Source organism: Podarcis pityusensis (assembly GCF_964106645.2).
Source record: "Podarcis pityusensis genome assembly, chromosome: 3".
Classification (NCBI taxonomy): domain Eukaryota; kingdom Metazoa; phylum Chordata; class Lepidosauria; order Squamata; family Lacertidae; genus Podarcis; species Podarcis pityusensis.
In genome coordinates, this window is record NC_138026.1 from 55,535,683 (window position 1) to 55,556,923 (window position 21,241).

The window sequence follows — 21,241 nt, forward strand, 5'->3', positions numbered from 1 at the left end:
TATCGAAGGACAGGAACATGTTGCTACTTGCCACATCTTTTGGGATGTTTCGGGGAGGTGCAGAAAAATTAGGCTGACTAGCTGCTTGAAGATGCAAAACTCATGTAAAACACAAACAAGGGAAACTATGTATTTCGCGTGGAAAGTTTACGCAACATATGAGCCCCTGGAGACCAATTAATCAGCAGGCAAAACGAAAGGAGAAGTGTTCCTCCCAAGTTAGCACGAAGGTTATGCTTCCTCAATCGAGGCAGGCAAAAAGTGAAGAAGTGGAACATTGCCTTCCATGGAAATACGGGCAAGAGGCGGGGGTCGGGCAGCTACACCTGTTGGGCACCTGCCGCCGGTGGAGCCCTTCTAGGAGCGGGGAAAGAGAGAGGTGGCTTTTGCCGACGCTTTGCATTTCCGCGACGCCGCTTCAGGATGCCTTTCCCCGCTTCCTGATTTACGAGGCGTCGGCTGGCTCCCTTCCAAGCTCCTCTGAGCAGGCCGCGCCGTCTCGAGAAGCAACCGCCTTTCCTGGAAAGGGCTAGAGAAAAAGAAACCAGAAAAAGAGGCAAGCTTCAGCTTCTCCGCGCGCCTCGCCAAAAGGGAAAAGCCAGCTTGGGAAGGGGAGTCGAGTGTTGCGCGGCCGCAAAGCCCTCGCCTTCCTCCTTCCGCGGGGTTGCAGGAGAGGCCCAGCCGAGCATGGGTGGGCGGCGCGGCTTTCGCGGCCTGGCCCTGTGGGGACTTCTGCTGTGCGGCTCGCTGCGGGACCTGGCCAGTGCCGCCCCGGCCTGCGCAGCGCCCTCGGACGCGGGTGAGTCGGGCTGAAGCCCAGCGCGGCCTTGAGTCAAGCTGGGAGCTGCCAGCCGTGTCGTAGGAGCGGCGACCAAACAAGGCGCCTCCCTCCTTCCCGCCATAACAGAAAGTAGGTCGAGGGGCCGCTCCAGTTGGAGGCGAGACAGGGCTGGCCGGCTGGCGCTGGGAAGGCTGGCACGAAAGCGCCGAGGGAGGAGCGCCTTCTTCCCCTGGGCTCAGCGGCAACTCAGCGCCGCAAGGCTTCGCCCTCGCCATTTGCACCCACCTCGGGCAAAGGGTGCACGCTTGCATCGAGGACTCCTCGTAGCAGCGCGTTTTATTGTGCCTCGAGACAGCATTGCGCAGAAGGCGTTAGCAAATTAATACTGATGGTTGTGGTTATGGTTTATTGCAATAATAATAATAATAATGAAGGCAGGTGGTGATAACAGTGGGCGCTGCTGACAGGTGAGTAGGCAGAGGATTTCAGCCATCCATCCAGTGCTGCAGGAGCCTGCTGCAAGTTGCTGCCATATGGAAACTGGCAACAGCAAGGAAGTACTGTTAGACAACCCGGATGGAGCTGGTAGAGAAAATATTCCTGTAACTTAGGGTGAAAGAGTGTCAGTTAAAGCGTTGGCTGCATGAGGGAGATCCCATTGCCGATTTCATTATTGCACAGGTATTGCATACGGAACTATGTACATAACCAAGGGGCTGAGTCACATCAAAAGTCTTGCCTAGTTCAGCATTGTGGCTCTTAAAAGTGGCCAGTCAGATGCCCTTGTGGCATTCATAAGCGAGGGCACCCAAGAAGAGCCTGCTGGATCAGGCCCAGTCGCCCACCTAGTCCAGCATCCTGTTCTTACATGCACCTTAAGTGGTGCTGAATCCAAAGTGGACACAATCTTGCCCAAAATTGGTGCTGATGACGGATCTGCTTCTGTACTAATAGCAAAGATGGCGGGACAGACTCACAGGGGTGCTGCCTCTGGGGCTTCTGCTGTCTGGGGCAATAGCTGCTCCCTGTCCCATGGCCTGGCTCTGTGTGTTGCCATAGAGACAAATGAGTGGGCATTCCTCCCTCGCCTGGCTGGATGTCATGTTGTCCTATGGGTGAGAAAATAACAGGCCAGGGGAGCTGCTCTGGATTCAGTGACTGAAGTTGTGATAGGAGCGACAGAGTGGCTTGGCTTGCCCTGTATGCTGAATCCAAAGCTATGGCTTTGGGGGACCCACTAGAAAACTAAGATCTTCTGGAATATCAATGTTGCAAGCCCTTCCACCCTGTGCTCAGGTTGTATATACTTGTAAATAAAACCATATATCCTAAAGACACTACAGTCTCCACTTTTGTTCCAAGGAAACTGAACCTTCAGTAAGCAATGGAACCCTGGAGTCTCCGTTTCTCGGAGATTGGGGTGCACACAACAATACTTTGCAGTGAGTTTGGGAGCAGAGCTTGAATTTGGGAAAATGGGAAAGAGGAAGAGAGGTAATTGATATGCTCAAGCCACTGCCCTGGCAGCTTAAGGGAAGTATCATGAAGGAGGGATTAGAGTCAGGAGAATGCTTTCCCGTCTCTAGAACTTCATACCCCACAATATTTTTTCTCAGTACAGGGACTTAGACTCAATGACCTTTATGTCCCTTGCATCCCAATAATTTGATGGTTCTATTATTCCTTGTCCTCAAGTAGCTTTTACCATCTGGGACTGTTGTTACAAATAGAACATAACACATGCCAAGCAAATAACTACCTGAAGTACAAAGTAAGTAAATGGATATCTTTTAATTAAATCAGTCTCCATTGTTGAAAGTATGCAAGCTTTTGAGTCTATTGAACTAATCAAGAATTCTGAACTTTTCTCATTATTACATTCCCTTTTGTGATGTCATTCCCAAAGAGCTGAGCAGTGTGCAACTGTTTCCTCTTTTTCCAACAGGTTGCATAATTTCTTATCCTTCTCTATTCTGAAAACAAATAAATCCCAATGTGTAGCAATAAGAGAGCTGGTTGTGTTCTATGCTGTATTGACGTCACCTTGGCTTGGATCCAAATCTGCAATAGCAAAACTCTGCTTGTAATGAGACTTTCCCAACGTTCGTCCTCCTAAAAAGTCTCCCCTGATGATTGGCAAAACCTCAATAAAATGGTGTTTGACGTGGTGCATAGGAGAGAGTAATTGGTTGAAATTGGAAAGCCCTTTCCAAGTAGAAGTGCCTTCTGCTAACAAGCACCATTGGATCCTTTTCTTTTTCTTTTTGTCTCAAAGCACAGTCTAATCCTTAAACTGTGAGCAAAGGCAGTCCCTCATTTTCTGTGTGATTTACTTTCCCCATTATTTCTAGAAGTGGCATGTTTGCGTGTTCTTCTGACTCATGTTCTCAGATCCATACCACTGAGACAGTGTTGATAAAATTTCTTAAGATTGGCCTGAAAAACCCAATTGCCCTGAAAAAAGAGTGATAACACTCAAAATGTATTGGACATCAATCTGGTTTGATTAACTGTTCCATTGCTCCTTTTGATATTTGTCTCTTCAGCTTTTTGTGATTACGCAATGACTTCTGAGGAAGAAATTTAGTTCTCAGAGATTTGCTGCTGTTGCTTCTTCTTCGTCTTCTTCTTTTTAAAAAAGCTCATAAACTTAGGACTCTAATCCAGTGTTGTTGTCAGTTTTGTCCCAGACAGTGTTTAACTCCATGTAAATCACTTCACCATCTGTATGCCATTTTCAGAACTAAAATTTGTTTCGTTACATTTAAGAGACTTGCCTATTTAAAAAGTGGGTACCAACCGAAAGTATTGCTTAGTGTTAGAATAAACATTTATTAAATTCCATATTTTTTCAGATCTATGTTTTGGTTAGTCCACTACCTATGCACAAGTGTTTGTGGTATGTTTCAATTTGTCTACTGTCTTGACCTTTGCCTGATCAGAGTGGCTTTCTGGGGAGGAAATTGTTGTCAACAATTGCCATTCCTGGTCAGTTATTTCATAGCCATTGATGGAGAAAATAAACCTTAGTTGCTGTCACCTTTTAAATCTTCTTTTTAAAAAACACAGTTCTGTAGCTGCACAGCTGTGCTTCATGAAGTGCCACAGATTACTTTCCATTTTATATCTCCCCCTGCCCTGGAAGTTATGGGATGCAAAAACCCCCCCAAAACACTGCCAACTATGAAGTAGCCTTCCATTGTAATCACTGCCATGTGGCAAGGAGTTCCTTGATTAATTTAAGAGGAAGAAAACACTATAGTACAGTGTGTAAAAGCACCAAGAGCACATCCATTTATAAAAACAAAGCAGCAAAACAGTGCCTCAGCAGTGTAAAGCTGACTGGTGGAGATTTGCCCCAAGTCTGGAGAAACAACATAAGTAAACCTAGGATAGCTTTCAGAATTGTTGTGATACAATAGTTCATATCTTTCATTCAGAAAGTTCTGTAAATCCAGACAAGAGTTAAAAGAAAAAAGCCTAAAGTTTATAGTGAAAGCTTAAAATTCTGCAGGAGTTGATGATTCAGACCTTGTCCTCACCAGGGAAAAACTTTCTGGTCAAATGAATAAATAATTTCTAGGTGCTGACCAAGGTGATGAACCCTTAATGGGAACATGGAGTCTTAATGGGAGTTTCAGGATTTTTCAGTAGCAGTATTTTTTTACATTTTGCTAAGAAAATGTACATCTAATTCTCAGTTTTTTCTTCTCTTTTGTCTGGAAACAGGCCAGTTCTGGCACATCTCCGATTTACACTTGGACCCCACCTACCACATTACAAGTAATCGCACTCAGGTTTGTGCCTCTTCCAAAGGAGTGAATGCCTCAAACCCTGGCCCATTTGGAGATTTCATGTGTGATTCACCATATCGGCTTATTTTATCAGCTTTTCAGCACATGAAGGATTCTGGTCAACAGGCATCCTTCATGATATGGACAGGGTAAGTAAGAAAGACACTAGTATTTCTGATGTAAAGCTACTGAAATGTATTTGGCCATTTCATAGCCTTATTTTAACTTAGGGGATTAACTTTAAGGGCCAAGTTACACATTTTATTTGACTTCTGAAGCCTTGATTGACTTGTCCCTGGGCTCAGCATGCAGGCAAGTGGAATGGAGGGGGGGGGGGGAGCCCAGATAGATCCTGTTTTTTGGGACCCGGGATTACAGTCTGGCTGACAGGAAATGTTGTATGCTACATCCTGGGGTTTTTTCTCTCTTCATATTGGCAGATTCTCCAGTACGCACAAATGGGAGGGATAGTAATATTGCTTCCCGTAGGTTAGACAGATTGCAGGTTGCAAGGACTGAAGATTGCGTGCATTGAAGCCCAAAATGTCCTTTGAAGGGCCTGCAGTTTCTTTTAACTCTGGTTAGTCATAAAGCAATTTATGTAACACATGAAAACATTTCATGCTTAATTAATTTCTTTGAAACTGTTAGAGTATGTTAATTATAACTTTAATCACTCTCAATATGCAGTACTGAAGTACTTTTAGAGTACTACAGAGAAACTAATGTTTGATTTCAAAAATAATTACACAACTACCAAGTTGAGTTTTTTCTTTTTCTTTGCTTTTCTTAAAGAGACAGCCCTCCACATGTTCCTGTAAAAGAACTCTCCACAAAAATTGTCATTGACATTATTGGTAACATGACTTCTACCATAAGAAGTTTCTTTCCAGATCTCCAAGTTTTCCCTGCATTGGGAAATCACGACAATTGGCCACAGGTAAGACAAATTCTTCAAGAGAGTGAATAATTTGGCAACCTGATCCTATGTTTCTATACTCCTTGGAGGTTGTGGGTGCAAGTATAATTTAACTGGGCACTATCTGCCTTTGATTAGTAGTCAGCGTTATAAAAGATGGCTTAACAATACAACAGTGCACATTTGCTTTGAAGAAAGTGCTGCTGAGTTCAGTGAGACATACTCTCAAGTAAGTGTAAGTAGGATTGCAGCCTAATGTTTGTACATTTCTTAGGTTAGGAAAATCCTGTTGCCCCAGAATGAACTGCCCATAGAAACACAGTGTGTTTCAGTGCTAAAGTACAGAGGAGCAAGCAGTTGGATAAAGTGTGTTGTAACGATATGGAGTTAACTGCTTATGGTTGAATTCTTACCTGTTTCAAATACATTTGTCACTATTTGAGGATTCAGATGTTTAGGGTTTTTGTTCTTAAAAGCATCTTATGCACCTATATGAGAATGTGACCTGATCTACCTGTAGTGCAAAATGAGGTGGGGTAACTCTGAGACAATAAAATCAACAATGCTATTTCAGAATGTAGGTGGGGGTATAGAATGATACTCTCCTTTCATCCAATGTAGAGTTTGGGGTACATTCTTGGTACATATCCAAACTGAAAAGCTAAGATTTGGACAAATAATGATTAGTAAAGCATATTCTTAAGGGGATGTCTGTATTTTTAAGGATCAGTTGCCTGCATCTGTCAGTGAAGTTTACAATGCTGTAGCGGATTTCTGGAAACCTTGGCTTACGGATGAAGCAGTCAGCACCTTGAGAACAGGTAGGATGGATAGTAAAACAGCACACATTTGCTAGGTCCGCTGTCTTTATTTGGCCGTGCTGGATATGGGTGAAATTGACATAGTAAAATTTCTAATATTGGGTTCTTATTGCAAGTGAAAATGTTTCATATTTCAGGGCACTTTCTGTCCCTGAATCGCCAAGGCCTAATCATTCTACTGATTTACTAAACATTAAAGTTATATGTGACAACACCCACGATGTTGTATATTTTGTACTGTATATCCTTGATAGTTTGCATAGGCGTTTCTCAGAGTTTAAAGTGTTTCTAAGTGTTTAAAGTCAATGTTAAGGATGTTGTTTACAGTAACAGAATGGTGTGATACAAGATATAACCCTCCTCTTTGTTGTTGTTGTTGTTTAGTCATTTAGTCGTGTCCGACTCTTCATGACCCCATGGACCAGAGCACGCCAGGCACTCCTGTCTTCCAGCGCCTCCCGCAGTTTGGTCAGGCTCATGCTGGTAGCTTCAAGAACACTATCCAACCATCTCGTCCTCTGTCGTCCCCTTCTGCTTGTGCCCTCCATCTTTCCCAACATCAGGGTCTTTTCCAGGGAGTCTTCTCTTCTCATGAGGGGGCCAAAGTACTGGAGCCTCAGCTTCAGGATGTCAATATTTATTCTTGCCATCTCATTTTTGACCACATCCAACTTACCCAGGTTCATAGTTCTTACATTCCAGGTTCCTATGCAATATTTTTCATTACAGCATTGGACTTTCCTTTCGCTTTCAGGCATATCCGCAACTGAGCGTCCTTTCGGCTTTGGCCCAGCCGCTTCATCAGCTCTGAAACTACTTGTACTTGTCCTCCGCTCTTCCTCAGTAGCATGTTGGACGCCTTCCGACCTGAGGGGCTCATCTTCCAGCGTCATAACTTTTATATGCCTGTTGCCTTTGTCCATGGAGTTTTCTTGGCAGGCATACTGGAGTGGCTTGCCGGTTCCTGCTCCAGGTGGATCACATTTGGTCAAAACTCTCCACTATGACCTGTCCATCTTGGGTGGCCCTGCACGGCATAGCTCATAGCTTCTCTGAGTTATTCAAACCCCTTCGCCACAGCAAGGCAGTGATCCATGAAGGGGGGATTTTAGGTTAGTTAGCCTAATTGTTGTTGTTGTTGTTTAGTTGTGTCCGACTCTTCGTGACCCCATGGACCAGAGCACGCCAGGCACTCCTACCTTCCACTGCCTCCCGCAGTTTGGTCAAACTCATGCTGGTAGCTTCGAGAACACTATCCAACCATCTCGTCCTCTGTCGTCCCCTTCTGCTTGTGCCCTCCATCTTTCCCAACATCAGGGTCTTTTCCAGGGAGTCTTCTCTTCTCATGAGGGGGCCAAAGTACTGGAGCCTCAGCTTCAGGATCTGTCCTTCCAGTGAGCACTCAGAGCTGATTTCCTTAAGAATGGAGAGGTTTGATCTTCTTGCAGTCCATGGGACTCTCAAGAGCCTCCTCCAACACCATAATTCAAAAGCATCAATTCTTTGGCGATCAGCCTTCTTGATGGTCCAGCTCTCACTTCCATACATCACTACTGGGAAAACCATGGCTTTAACTATACGGACCTTTGTTGGCAAGGTGATGTCTCTGCTTTTTAAGATGCTGTCTAGGTTTGCCATCGCCTTTCTCCCAAGGAGCAGGCGTCTTTTAATTTCGTGACTGCTGTCACCGTCTGCAGTGATCATGGAGCCCCAAAAAGTAAAATCTCTCACTGCCTCCATTTCTTCCCCTTCTATTTGCCAGGAGGTGATGGGACCAGTGGCCATGATCTTCGTTTTTTTGATGTTGAGCTTCAGACCATATTTTGCGCTCTCCTCTTTTACCCTCATTAAAAGGTTCTTTAATTCCTCCTCACTTTCTGCCATCAAGGTTGTGTCATCTGCATATCTGAGGTTGTTGATATTTCTTCCGGCGATCTTAATTCCGGCTTGGGATTCATCCAGCCCAGCCTTTCGCATGATGAATTCTGCATATAAGTTAAATAACCAGGGAGACAATATACAGGCTTGCCGTACTCCTTTCCTAATTTTGAACCAATCAGTTGTTCCATATCCAGTTCTAACTGTAGCTTCTTGTCCCACATAGAGATTTCTCAGGAGACAGATGAGGTGATCAGGCACTCCCATTTCTTTAAGAACTTGCCATAGTTTGCTGTGGTCGACACAGTCAAAGGCTTTTGCATAGTCAATGAAGCAGAAGTAGATGTCTCTCTGGAACTCTATAGCTTTCTCCATAATCCAGCGCATGTTTGCAATTTGGTCTCTGGTTCCTCTGCCCCTTCGAAATCCAGCTTGCACTTTGGGAGTTCTTGGTCCACATACTGCTTAAGCCTGCCTTGTAGAATTTTAAGCATAACCTTGCTAGCGTGTGAAATGAGTGCAATTGTGCGGTAGTTGGAGCATTCTTTGGCACTGTCCTTCTTTGGGATTGGGATGTGGACTGATCTTCTCCAATCCTCTGGCCACTGCTGAGTTTTCCAAATTTGCTGGCATACTGAGTGTAGCACCTTGACAGCATCATCGTTTAAAATTTTAAATAGTTCAGCTGGAATATCATCACTTCCACTGGCCTTGTTATTAGCAGTGCTTTCTAAGGCCCATTTGACTTCACTCTCCAGGATGTCTGGCTCAAGGTCAGCAACCACACTACCTGGGGTATACGAGACATCCATTTCTTTCTGGTATAATTCCTCTGTGTATTCTTGCCACCTCTTCTTGATGTCTTCTGCTTCTGCTAGGTCCTTTCCACTTTTGTCTTTTATTATGGTAATCTTTGTACGAAATGTTCCTTTCATATCTCCAATTTTCTTGAACAGATCTCTGGTTTTTCCCATTCTATTGTTTTCCTCTATACAAATGATCAAACAATAGTTTATTACATAAATATTCAAGCAGTGATCATATAATTGTAGAGCTGAAATGGACCACAAGGCTCATCTAGTCCAGTGCCTTGCAATGCATTGTAACGAAGCCAAATAATTGAGGTCATCGTTTATTTTTCCCGTGGTTAACAGTTTGCAAATAGTTAGCATGATATCTATAGTTAAACTGTTCTATTTTTGCTCTGAGATAAGCAGGAGCTACAACCTGCTTATATAATCGGCAAGCAAATAAATTTCCAAATGTATTGTAGCCTCTTAAGCATTTGAAAAGGAAAAAGGGTTTTTCCCTTGAATTTGATCCTTATTTTGCACATTAAAATTCAGGAAGTAAAATGGAGACCTGTAAATCAAATTTTAGGTTACATATTTTTTTTCCAGCAAATGTACAGAATATTAGAAATATGCAGAATTCTTAAATGTTAAAGATGTTAGAATTCCTGCTCCATGATTGCAGTCGTGGGATTTTAATCTATCACATGATGGTGTATGTTTTGACTCCACAAAGTGGGAAGTGACGGAGACAGGATGTTTGTGTTACTGTGTTGTGTGAAGTGGGACTATGGTCCTTTGTTCTTTTTCTCTTTGCTGTCTGATGCTAGAGAGAGAGGGAGCCATGTTGCAGTGTTCTGTGTGTGTTTATATATAAATAAATTAGATTAGCCAAAATGCTGAGTTGCTGAGGTCTGTTATGCAAGCTGCGAAGACTGCGGATCCCTAAGTGTGCCGATGTCTGTTGGCATCGGTCGCTGTGATGTTCGGGCTGAAGAAAGCTTTTGAAGCTCCCAAACGATCGGCCAGGAGGGAGAGAACATGCCAGTCAGGCATGTGTCTCTGCCAGAGCCCTACTCGAGTGTAGAATGAGCTCATGACAAAAGATGCAGAAGTTATATTCCATTACTCCTGTTTACCCTTTATTAATTATCCCATTGGAATTATATCCATGGAACATCTTGAAGAATGGTATTACCCAGCAGGAATATGTATGTTAGATTTAGGCCCATAGAAAGGATATTGCATTTAATTTGCAAGCCAATTCTTAGATAATTCTGTCCTATTCTATTCTACCTGACTGGAGAAGACAACCAAAAATCGGTGGAACTTATCCATAGTAAATTAAATACATACATCTTCTCTCCACCCTCCCCTAGGTGGTTTTTATACACAAACAATTCAGTCCAACATGACTGCACAACCTCTTAGGATAATTAGTTTAAATACCATCTTATACTACCCTCCCAACACTATGACTCTGAATATGACTGATCCAGCAAACCAGTTTGCATGGCTGGAACGTGTATTAGAGACGGCACATCAAAACAAGGAAAAGGTAAGGATTTTTTAATAAAAAAAGTAATATGAATGAGAAAAGGGTAACTATTTGTTTAAAGAAAGTTTGCAGTTGGTGGGACCTTTGAGCAAGGTAGGTATGTCCCCTGAACTTCCACTGCTCTGAGTAGAAAGCATACTAAACTTGTATCAGTTAATCCAGGGGAACTCCTAACTTTGGTAATAAGGGAGCACCCCAAAGGCCACCCATACACAATGCTACAGTATGGGGACACTCTTACTCAGTCTGGTATGCTGCCAAAAGTATTCAGAGTGCCAAATACCAGGTCCCACCAAATAGTTTGGTACTGCCAAATGCCAAGAGTTGGAGTTGCTTTAATCAGTAAATGTGAATGGGTTGAAAGCATGTGAGCTTTTCTGTGTGTGCTTGAGCCTGGAGCAGGTATAGTCCTGAAGTTTGGAGTGTCGTCTAATTCTTCATGGTGCTTATGTCTATACTGGGATCATTAGTTCAAGGCTTCTAACTCCTAAATACATCAGTTGTTGTGGCCAAAAAACGAAGTGACTAATTAAGATAAGTCCTACCTGAAATACTACAAATGCTGTTTGAATGCAAGACTTCTTGTAACAAAGGTTTGTGCAGTTAATAGGAAATAAGTTGTAACTCATGCCTCTAGTCAATGGCATTGTAGAACTGGTTTATTTGACCTGTAATCTATATCCTCCAAGCTTGTAAGCCTTTATGCCTGTTTCAAACACTCTATGACTTCATTCTTAGTAGGGGGGAAAGTGTTTACCTTTCAGAAAGCAACGAATGGAAAAGTGAGATTATAAGCAATTTCTTTCACGTCAACATTATAGTATACACCTAACGTATTTGATGTAATATTAAAGTGCCTTTTCTGATATTTATATTCTTATCTCCTAGGTTTATGTAATAGGACATGTGCCAGTAGGTTATCTGCCTTACTCTCGAAATACCACTGCCATAAGAGAACACTACAATGAGAGGTTGATAGAAATATTTCGCCGGTATAGCAGCGTGATTGCTGGGCAGTTTTTTGGACACACTCACCGAGACAGCATCATGGTTCTTCTAGATGAAAAGGGTAATGATGTTTGCAGATGACAGCTTTCTTGGCTGGTGACACAGATTACACAGTAATGGGAGATCTTTTTTATGGTGCTTTGGGGATAGGCAAAGGCCATATTCTCTAATGGGATAAATCAGAGTTAACCCATATGATGCCATTCATATGTTGTCAGGTTGCAACTCCCATCAGCCCCAGCTAGTGTGGTCAGGGAGGATGGGCGCTGCAGTTCAGTAACATGGAAGGCACCACAAAACCTGGCTCTGCAGTTGCCAGCTTGAATCCTCCTCCTCCTTCATACCCTTGCTTCATGATTTTGGTACATTCTTACCCTTCCTAAATCTATCGGTTCTGTTTAAAACTATCACAAATAATCAACGTCGCAGAAACTAATTCCACTTTGAAGAAATAGATGGTTAAAAACAAAGGGGCAAAACCAACCACATTGAGTAAATGCATCCCAACAACTTTAAAATTCACACTGGTATTATTACAATCAGTACTTTTCTAAGTACCGAATCGTGTTTTGCAAATGGTTTGGCTTGTGCTTTATTTTCAAATAGGAGCCATAACAGCTCTTTTGTTAGGTTCGCACTTCATCATAAGACAATAGCAGATCCTATACAAAAATCTTTCCTTCCTGTTTCTTCAGAGACAGTCGCAAATTACACTGGCCAGTTCCTACCCACTGTAGAATGTGTCAAAAGGAAATGTTCTCAAGCTTGTTAGATACACTCAGCTTTTCTGTGTGTTTCCTGCATCTTTACTAGGTCTCTGTCTGTACTGGGCTCCCTGCTGCTTCAGAGTTAATTAAGACAGGAACAGAGAGTGAAGATAGAAGGAGAGAGGAGTCTTCTAACCCATAATAATCTGTAAAATGTAGCCAACATCCAACTTTCAAGATTATATGCAGTATTATATATTCTTCTCTAAAGTTGTTTCAGATTGAACAAAGAAACTTGCAGCAGCAGGAAGCATTAAAATCTAAGAAACACCACCTAAATATTGTATCCCTTTAAACATCATGGCCTAAACAAACTATAAGCATATTGGCTTAGTGTTGCATTTGCTGGTTCGGACATCATGCTAAACCAAGGCACGTTGTGGTTTAAATGAACAAATCACAGAAGTGTTATTTGCAAAGGCAGTTGTTATCTCAGTAAGGCACTATATTGAGTTTCCAATAGTGATATAATCATTTGGTCAATTGATTAAAAAGCAGGTGCTTAACCAACTGGATGTTCTTTAATTTGATGTCAGTCCCAATACAGTGGTACCTCAGGTTACATACGCTTCAGGTTACAGACTCCACTAACCCAGAAATAGTACCTCGGATTAAGAACTTTGCTTCAGGATGAGAACAGAAATTGCACAGCAGCTGCGGCGGCGCAGCGGCAGCAGGAGGCCCCATTAGCTAAAGTGGTGCTTCAGGTTAAGAACAGTTTCAGGTTAAGAACAGACCTCCAGAACAAATTAAGTACTTAACCCGAGGTACCACTGTAGTAGCATCCCAAAATGACATAAAAAATAAGCAAGTTCAGTGTCTGTATTGTAGAAGATCCACATCTGAGACATGCTGGCATTCATTCCAATTGATGACAGTCTGCTTCAGTTGCCTATGGCTTAGAAGGGAAAGCAAAATCGTTTCACCCAGAAAAGCAGAGCATGTACTGATTTTTTATATACATAGTGATAACCTATCCTCTTCATTTAATCTGGTATCTGTAGATATAAACCAGTATGCTTGTGTAACCTGAACAACAGCAGATTTTTGAAGCATCCAAAATCCTTTTGCTTGTTGATAATTGGTGAGCAATTAAATCTTTAGTCCTGGAATCTGGAACTGGAGCGCCTCTGGTTGTTCAACTACAAATCCCATTATCCCTGGGCACTAACCGTGCTGGTTGGGACTGATACAAGTTGGACTCCAACAGCATCCCTTCTTTAGCTGATTAATTCAGTTAATTGATATGCAGCCAAATCCTACCCATGTTTACTTGGAAATAAGCCTGACTAGTTCCCATGAAACATACTGCCAAGTAAGTATGTGACAGGTTCCAAAAGCTTTGAACTAGTCTAGTTAATAATGTCTGGAAATTTCCACATGTTAAGTAGAAATACAAGTAATTTAATGATGTGAATGCTTATGCAATTTGACTTTTTTAAAAAAAGCGGTCCGTGTATTCTTTATGGACAAACTCAGTGTAAATAATTTTTTTAAAACCCTAAGTAGTCAAATTGAATTGTGTTTTTCTTTTTGGACAACTGCAGTACAAATTTGTGTATGTTTACTTAGAAGTAAGTCCCACATGTGACTGACTCTCTAGTAAACGTGTTTAGGTTTTCAGCCTAAATTCATCTGAAGAAGTCTTGCTTTTACAAAGCTTTCTTAAGCATGGCTTTTGTAGAGATACCTTGACTGCCTTTCAGAGGATTACCCAGAATCAGATCAAGACAAGGGTCATAAAAGTTGCTTAGGTGCACACAAGGGGCTTTCAGTGGCTTTTTAAGTCTTTTTTACTCTGAACAGTAGACACCCCTCCCAATTTCAAAACTGTGTTCATTGTTATTTAAATCTATCCATTGCCCAAAAATGTGAAATCTCCAAAATAAGCTTTACTTCAGGGAGTTGGCATAACTTTAATGATTGGCAAGCATTGATGGCTGCATCAGAAATTGTGGCGAGGGGTTCCCATGTGTGGTTATTGCATAAAGATTTTTAATAATGTGCCGGTGGAAGAGCAGGACACAAAGTACATGTCCTAATGTAGTGAGCATATGTGTAAGTTTAAACATTGCCACTTATTAAAACCTTTCTCCATTTCCCCAAACCTTTTGTTTTGTAATCGTTCAGAAAAGCCAGTAAACTCCTTGTTTGTGGCACCTGCTGTGACGCCAGTGAAGGACGTATTTCAGGTAGACTCAAACAATCCTGGAGTGAGATTATATCAGTATGACCCTCTTTCTTATAATCTACTGGTAAGTAAAAAAACAAAAATAAATCAGGTCTCCTGGAAAGTAAAAATTTAATGTGATGGGTTTTGTGATTAGTTTTTCAGCTAACACTAACTTCTGTGGTTAGTGGTAAAGCCATTTGTGCTTCCTAAATAGTCATTTTCCATGTTTCCATAATTGTGTATCAATGTTTAACGTATATGAACGGAATTGAAACCAGTAGCTAGAAATGTATGAAGAAGTATGGGGAAACGTCTGTACATTTTGTATCCTTACCTGTCTCCCAAGTTTCACATGCTTTAGAATTCCCTTGTTCCTCCCTTCTTCCCCAGTGATTGCACAGTTATTTATTTATTACACTTTTTTCTCCAAAGAGCTCAGTTGCTCCTCTCCCCACTCTCCATTGTTAACTTCACAACAACTTTGTTGAGGTAGGCTGAGGGATTGTGGTTGCTTAAAGGTCACTCAATGAGCTTTTTTGCCAAGTAGGGATATAAACCCATATCTCTCTAGCCCTAGTCTGGCACCCTAACCTCTACACCACACTTGTTAGAAATAAGCTACTGTTCTCTTTGCTAATCCTACAAATGGTCTTCTCTTTCATTCAGTGGTGCAGTTTAGACTCTGGACTTAATGGTCTTATGCCCCCTGCATCCCTCTTTAGATGGCAGTGCAAATTACTCCACTTACATTAAAACTTGGTAATCCATCTCTGCTGTATTTGTGGGTCCTCCTGCTCATTCTGCTGCGTGTGGCCCTGGACTCCTGCCCTGAAGGCTCCACTGCTTTTTTCTTTATTCTGCCTTGGTTTCTCAAACTGTTTTCATTTGCAGGAAAGGAAGAGCAGCAATCAATATGAGGCAGCTCTGCAAAGAGGAGGAGGAGGGGTTGGGATTGGGGAGAACATGCCTTGTTCAAATGTTACTTGTAGTAATTCATTGAGGGAGGTGTAAATCACAGTTCTGCTGGAAGCATTATCCAAAGCGGTGTACATTAATGAACCCTATTATCGCTAAAAACAATGGGATAAAACAAGCCACAGACCAGGATGGGGATGCAAGCTGTAATTAAAGCAGCCAATAAATCTGCAGGGCTTGCTTGTTAGCAGGCATTTACCAGTTGCTGAAAGACCCATAATGCAAGGACCACCAGACAAGCATTTCCATAGTTTGGAATGTGTCTCCAGAGAGACCGGGAGAATTTGGTTCCACACCTTCACTTTTAAAAAGGAGGACACAGAGCAGGCCTGCCCCAGTGAATCTGAGAACATGGGAATATATGTATGGGAGGAAGAGACCCTCCCTAAGGTGTGCAGACCTAGAGCATTTGGAGCTTTAAAGGTCAGCAACTAGGCCTGGAAACAAAACATGCCTTTGAGCTAGAACTAGAACAGTAAATGACATATTCCCATCTGGTGTCACACATTTTTCACTGGCTGTTGCTGCAGAATCCTCTTCAAAGGCAGGCCCAGGTCGACCACATTGCAGTGACCCAAACAGATGATTGCTGAAGCATAGATAACTGAGGCCCACTTTCTGTTTGAGAGAAGGGGTTGGAGTCAGCTCCTCAGCCTAAGCTGGAGAAAGTAGCAGTCCTGATCACTGACACCATGTAAGAACCTAATACTAAAGCGAGATTCATGGGCATACCAGACTCTCAGCCAGCCTCTGCCAACCTAGTGCCCTCCCATCAGTATCGGCCAGAATGGGCTGGCTGGGGCTGATGGAAATAGTACCCCAGACCAAGAAGGTGCCAGTTTGACAAAGACTGCTCTAAGCATTGTCCTTCATGGGGTGTCTTAACTTCATATGGGAATGCCACATTCCCTTCCTGTTCTGGGCTGTCGCAAGGTCATGATGCTTGTTCTGTCTGGATTCAGTTTCAGTTTGTTAGCCATCTTCCAGCACATAAATACAACAGGGCAGTTGTTCAGGAAATCCATTGTTGTTCCTGGATTTGCTGGGAAAGGAAAGCTCATGCTGGATGCTGAGTGACGCAGCACTCCATGCTGTCAAAGAGCTCTCTCAGCAGTTGCCTGTAGATGTTAAAAGTCTTGGGGCCAAGATACAACCCTTTGGTATCTCTGGTTCTGTTGGGTTTATCAGCTGCCTGTCAGGTGGGAGTGAAGCCTCCTGCAGAGCAGTGTCCTTAACTCCCAGCAGTCTCAAGTAGCACAGAGATATCTGATTATATAGTATCAAATGCCACTGAAAGGTTTAGGAGACTGAACAAAGGTATAACTCTTTCTATTCCAGACACAGGTAATAGACTGGAGCAGCTAAGGTGCTTTCAGTGACAAACCCTTTTCTGAACTTCTATAATACGGGTCTAGAAAATATTTATCATTCAAGAGGTTTTGTTGGTCTGGTACTTTCTGGTCGAGGAAGGCAAATTTATACTGTACTATATATGTTCAGATCAACTATCTCAAATGAATATATATTTTTTTAATCACGAGAAGGTGGATTGCAGCATCTCTTAAGCTTATTGGCACCATCCTCATCTCTACTAGTATGTGAGAAGCCAGCACCATGAACTATTGGGTTCTGAGACCTTTATCAATCATGCACATTTGCATAGTTTCACTTCTTTTGCCCAGATTATTCTACCATAATGGAGAGAGAAAAAGAGTCCTGAAATCCTACTACACCTACTAAAAATCTACTTGGCCAACAGGCATTGGCCTTGCACACATTCAAATATAATTTTGCACTAATGTGGTGCAAAAAAGTTGAAGGTTTTGTTCGCAAGAAGCTATTTTGTGCTCAATTCCACACTCATGGGACACAGAGAGTAATGGGTTATGTTGGTGTGAATTTTCCTTGAGCTGGATATATTGTTTGTCTTATCTGCAGGCCATGCCCAAGAGTGTTGTTTTTGTCTCTTTTCTTCCCATCCGTTCCCTTCCCCCAGTATTAGCATATGTCAGAAACTGAGCTATATGAGTCCACGTCTTGTGGTGGGACATGACCTTTCTCTTCAGTTGTGAATAATAGGCAGTGACGGCTTCTTAATCAATACATCACTCTAGAAGTTTAATGAAGCAGTGGATACAATTGTGCACTTTTTGTTTCCGTTTAATTCCAGGATCTTTGGCAGTTCTACTTGAACCTCACAGAAGCCAATGTGAAAAATGAATCAGTCTGGAAACTTGAGTATGTTATGACCAAAGCTTATGGAATCAAGGACTTAACGCCAGAAAGCTTGTATGAAATGGCAAATCAACTTAGTGTACCTCACAGCAAATTGTTCCAAAAATATTACAGCCACTACTTTGTGAGTTACGATGATCCAAGCTTGTTCTGTGGCGAGCACTGTAGGATCACCCAACTCTGTGCAATTCAATATTTAGACCTCACCTCTTACACTGATTGTATCGAACATAAAGGCAAATTACATGGGTAAAAAGTAGCGCTCACGCTAAAGAATTGTGTCCTCTAGGGCCTGGTTCTGATGTAGCAACTTTAACCGTTGTTTCTTCAGCTGAGAACTAGTGTGGTGTCTACCCACTCCAACCCACTTCTCTCTTCCTTAGTTTTCCATTACAAATGAACTGCTCTTGGTTTTATATCCTGGTTACCAAGCCATGATTAAACCACAGATTCTCAGTTGAAATGTAGCAGGAAATGGTGGTTTCAACTAAACAGAATGGAAACACTGAAGCTAACATGCATTGGGGGGAAATGCACAGGCACAACATTCGTTTTTGGTGCAATAAACCATGGTTTATATAAGCAGAGGTCATTACTGCTGTATTGAGCCTAAATAAAGTCCAAATAATATTTTGCCAAATTAATTTTGCCTGCAAATTACCGTATTTTTCGCCCTATAGGACACACTTTTTCCCCTCCAAAAATGAAGGGGAAATCTGGGTGCGTCCTATGGGGCGAATGCAGGCTTTGGCTGAAGCTTGGAGAGCGAGAGGGGTCGGTGCGCACCAACCCCTCTCGCTCTCCAGGCTTCAGGAAGACACCCGCAGCCTAGGCAGCCCTGCGGGAGTTCCCGCAGGGCTGTCTAGGCTGCAAATAGCAGCCTGCTTCCCAGAGCGCTGGGCGCGCTGAAAGCAGAGCGCCCGGCGCTTCAGGAACACATACGCAGCCTGATTCCCGGAGCGCCGGGCGCGCTGAAAGCAGAGCGCCCGGCGCTTCGGGAACACATCCGCAGCCTGCTTCCCGGAGCGCCGGGCGCGCTGAAAGCAGAGCGCCCGGCGCTTCGGGAACACATCCGCAGCCTAGGCAGCCCTGCGGGACTTCCCAGGCTGCAGATAGCAGCCTGCTTCCCGGAGCGCCGGGTGCGCTGAAAGCAGAGCACCCGGCGCTTCAGGAACACATCCGCAGCCTAGGCAGCCCTGCGGGAGTTCCCCGCAGGGCTCCCCACGCTGCGGATAGCAGCCTGCCGCCCGGCGTGAGGGGCACCCTGAAGCAGAGCGCCCCTCGCGCCGGACAGACATCGGCCAGCCCCACAAGCTCGGGGGACAGCAGAGAGGCGCAGCGCCGCCATCCCGCTGTTCCTCGACCTGGTTCGGTTTCCCCAACCTGGTTTTGGGGGGGAAATAAAGGGGGGGGAATTATTTATTTCCCCCCCAAAAAACTAGGTGCGTCCTATGGGACGGAGCGTCCTATGGGATGAAAAATACGGTAATCAAATGGAATGTTGTAGAAAGAAACCAGGTATTTCATCAACTGGAAGGGGTGGGATGGGGTGCTTCCCTGTACTTTTAAAGCTTAGCTGTTTCTTCAATCAACTCCTGCAGTGTATGCAAACACACAAAATATCTCATTCAAGTGACTGTAAGCGTATATAGCTGCATCTTGCAAGCCTTTTAGAGAATTTTTCTTGAATGTATGATTCATTTTAAAATATTTTTAGAGATATTTATATGGAAATTGTACAATTTGTATGGTAAAATTGTCATACATTGAATCATGGAAAGTATCTGTATATATACAAAGTTATGGCTTTGTTTCTTTGTAAGTTTTAAGAACTTGTGATTTTGCTCAAGGGCAGGCAAGAATTCATATGGCCATAAAATAATTATTTTTCTGACACAACTGTGTCTATCATCCGTATCCATGGGTAATGGTGTTGAAAGTAAAACAATGAAAGGAGGGAGCAGTCTAGTTTCTTACCACAAATAAAAGATGAAAATAAGAAGAACACAGGCTGCACAATTTGCTTCATATCTCAGGTTCAACAAATGCTAGAGTTGAACTTAGTTTCATACATGTGATTTTTCACATTTTCTTTCAAATGAAGATTTTGGGTTATATATTTGCTTTTCTTGCTGATTTATATGAATGGCTTTGTCTAGCTGTTTGTATAGGCTTGGACCCTAAGTTGCTTCTCAGTTCATGTAATAGGCTTCGATCCTAAGTTCATGTACAGGCTTGGATCCGAAGTTGCTCCTCAGTTCATGTAAAGGGCAGATTTTTGACCATTTCCTCTTTGTCTGTAGCCCTTCACTCATGCCATATCCAAGAATCCCACAACCCCCAGGAGCAAAAGTTCAGGGGCTGCAGTTGGATGGGGTGAGGCCTGAAATCCCTGTTTTGTGAATGTGAACTCTGTTCCACTTATGGAAAGAAAGTTAGGATCCAAGTCATGGTGTTTAAGAAAGATTTGGTTTTATGAATCTTTTAGGTGTGGGTTCCCCTTCACCCTGGAATAAATAATATGGCTTGATCCTAAGCATAATTTACTTCTATTGCACACAGGCTTGCAGAAATTAATTGGTGGTGTACTAGCTCAGGGACTTTCACAATCTTATTTTTCATTGTGTTAAAATAAAACTTGCTCATTCCAAGTAGATCTGCTAAAAATGTGTATGTGTAAATGTTTGGGTGTTTATAAAAGAAGATCTATAAGAGAAGCTCCAGTGGAGAAGATGGGGACAAGTTACATATTTTTGTTAGCAGATCAGTAATTTCACTTTTGAGTTATTTGGGAACTTTCTGGTGGATGCCATCTGTCAGTTTTTGTTTTGTCAATAAAGTCTAGTACTTATCACCACTATTTGTCTCAGTTCCTCAGGCTCCTGTGAAAAGTTGGTTAAAGCACATGGTCTACCTTATATCTTCCCCTGTGAAGACAGGTGGAAAACATTTATTCAGTTTCTTTGCAATCTCTGTTAGCACATCTTTGACTCCCTTGTCATCCAAAAGCCCAACTGCCTCTCTAGTCCTGTTCCTGCTACTAATGTATTTAAATATTTTTTGGATCTTGGTCTTCATGTTTTTAGCAATGTGTTCCTCAAATTCTTTTGTTTAGCATCCCTTTTTGCCTGCTTGCATTTCACTGGAAATTACTGAACTATATAGATCAGTGATGACAACTCAGGATAAAGCAGCAGTTCCTTTGGGCCTATTTGTACTATGGAGAAATCAGCTTCCTACATCCCTGGGAACACATGCCTGAGTGTCATTTCTGTACTGCAAGGCACATTAGAAATGAGTAACTAGTGCTGGATGTCCCAGCATTAGTGAAATGGCAACAGAATAGGAATCTGTTCCATTTATTTTTATTCAAAAGTAAAATTACAAACCACTTAAAAAAAACAACTTAACACTGAGAAGGAGTGGATGCCGTAATGCCTGAGTAGTTACATCACTAACATAGTTGTAGCATGGGCACAGATTTAATTTGCCACCAGGGCTTCTTAGGAACTCTGTGCTAATCCTTCAAATGGCCATGCAA

At 42.7% G+C, this 21,241-nt stretch overlaps 1 protein-coding gene across 2 annotated transcripts; it reads left to right on the forward strand.

Annotated features, from left to right (window-relative positions):
• The first annotated feature begins 3 nt into the window (after positions 1-3).
• Positions 4-20,557, forward strand: SMPDL3A (sphingomyelin phosphodiesterase acid like 3A). Of its 2 annotated transcripts, none has more exons than XM_080999703.1 (8): positions 4-799; positions 4,511-4,724; positions 5,371-5,515; positions 6,219-6,315; positions 10,364-10,542; positions 11,431-11,611; positions 14,448-14,572; positions 17,636-20,557. In XM_080999703.1, exons 1-8 carry the CDS (start codon positions 688-690, stop codon positions 17,951-17,953), a joined length of 1,371 nt encoding a protein of 456 aa, XP_080855829.1. In that variant the 5' UTR covers positions 4-687; the 3' UTR covers positions 17,954-20,557. The 2 variants fall into 2 exon arrangements, with proteins under 2 accessions (XP_080855829.1, XP_080855830.1); XM_080999704.1 differs by lacking the exon at positions 4-799 and adding an exon at positions 1,230-1,248.
• The last annotated feature ends 684 nt before the right edge of the window (positions 20,558-21,241 follow it).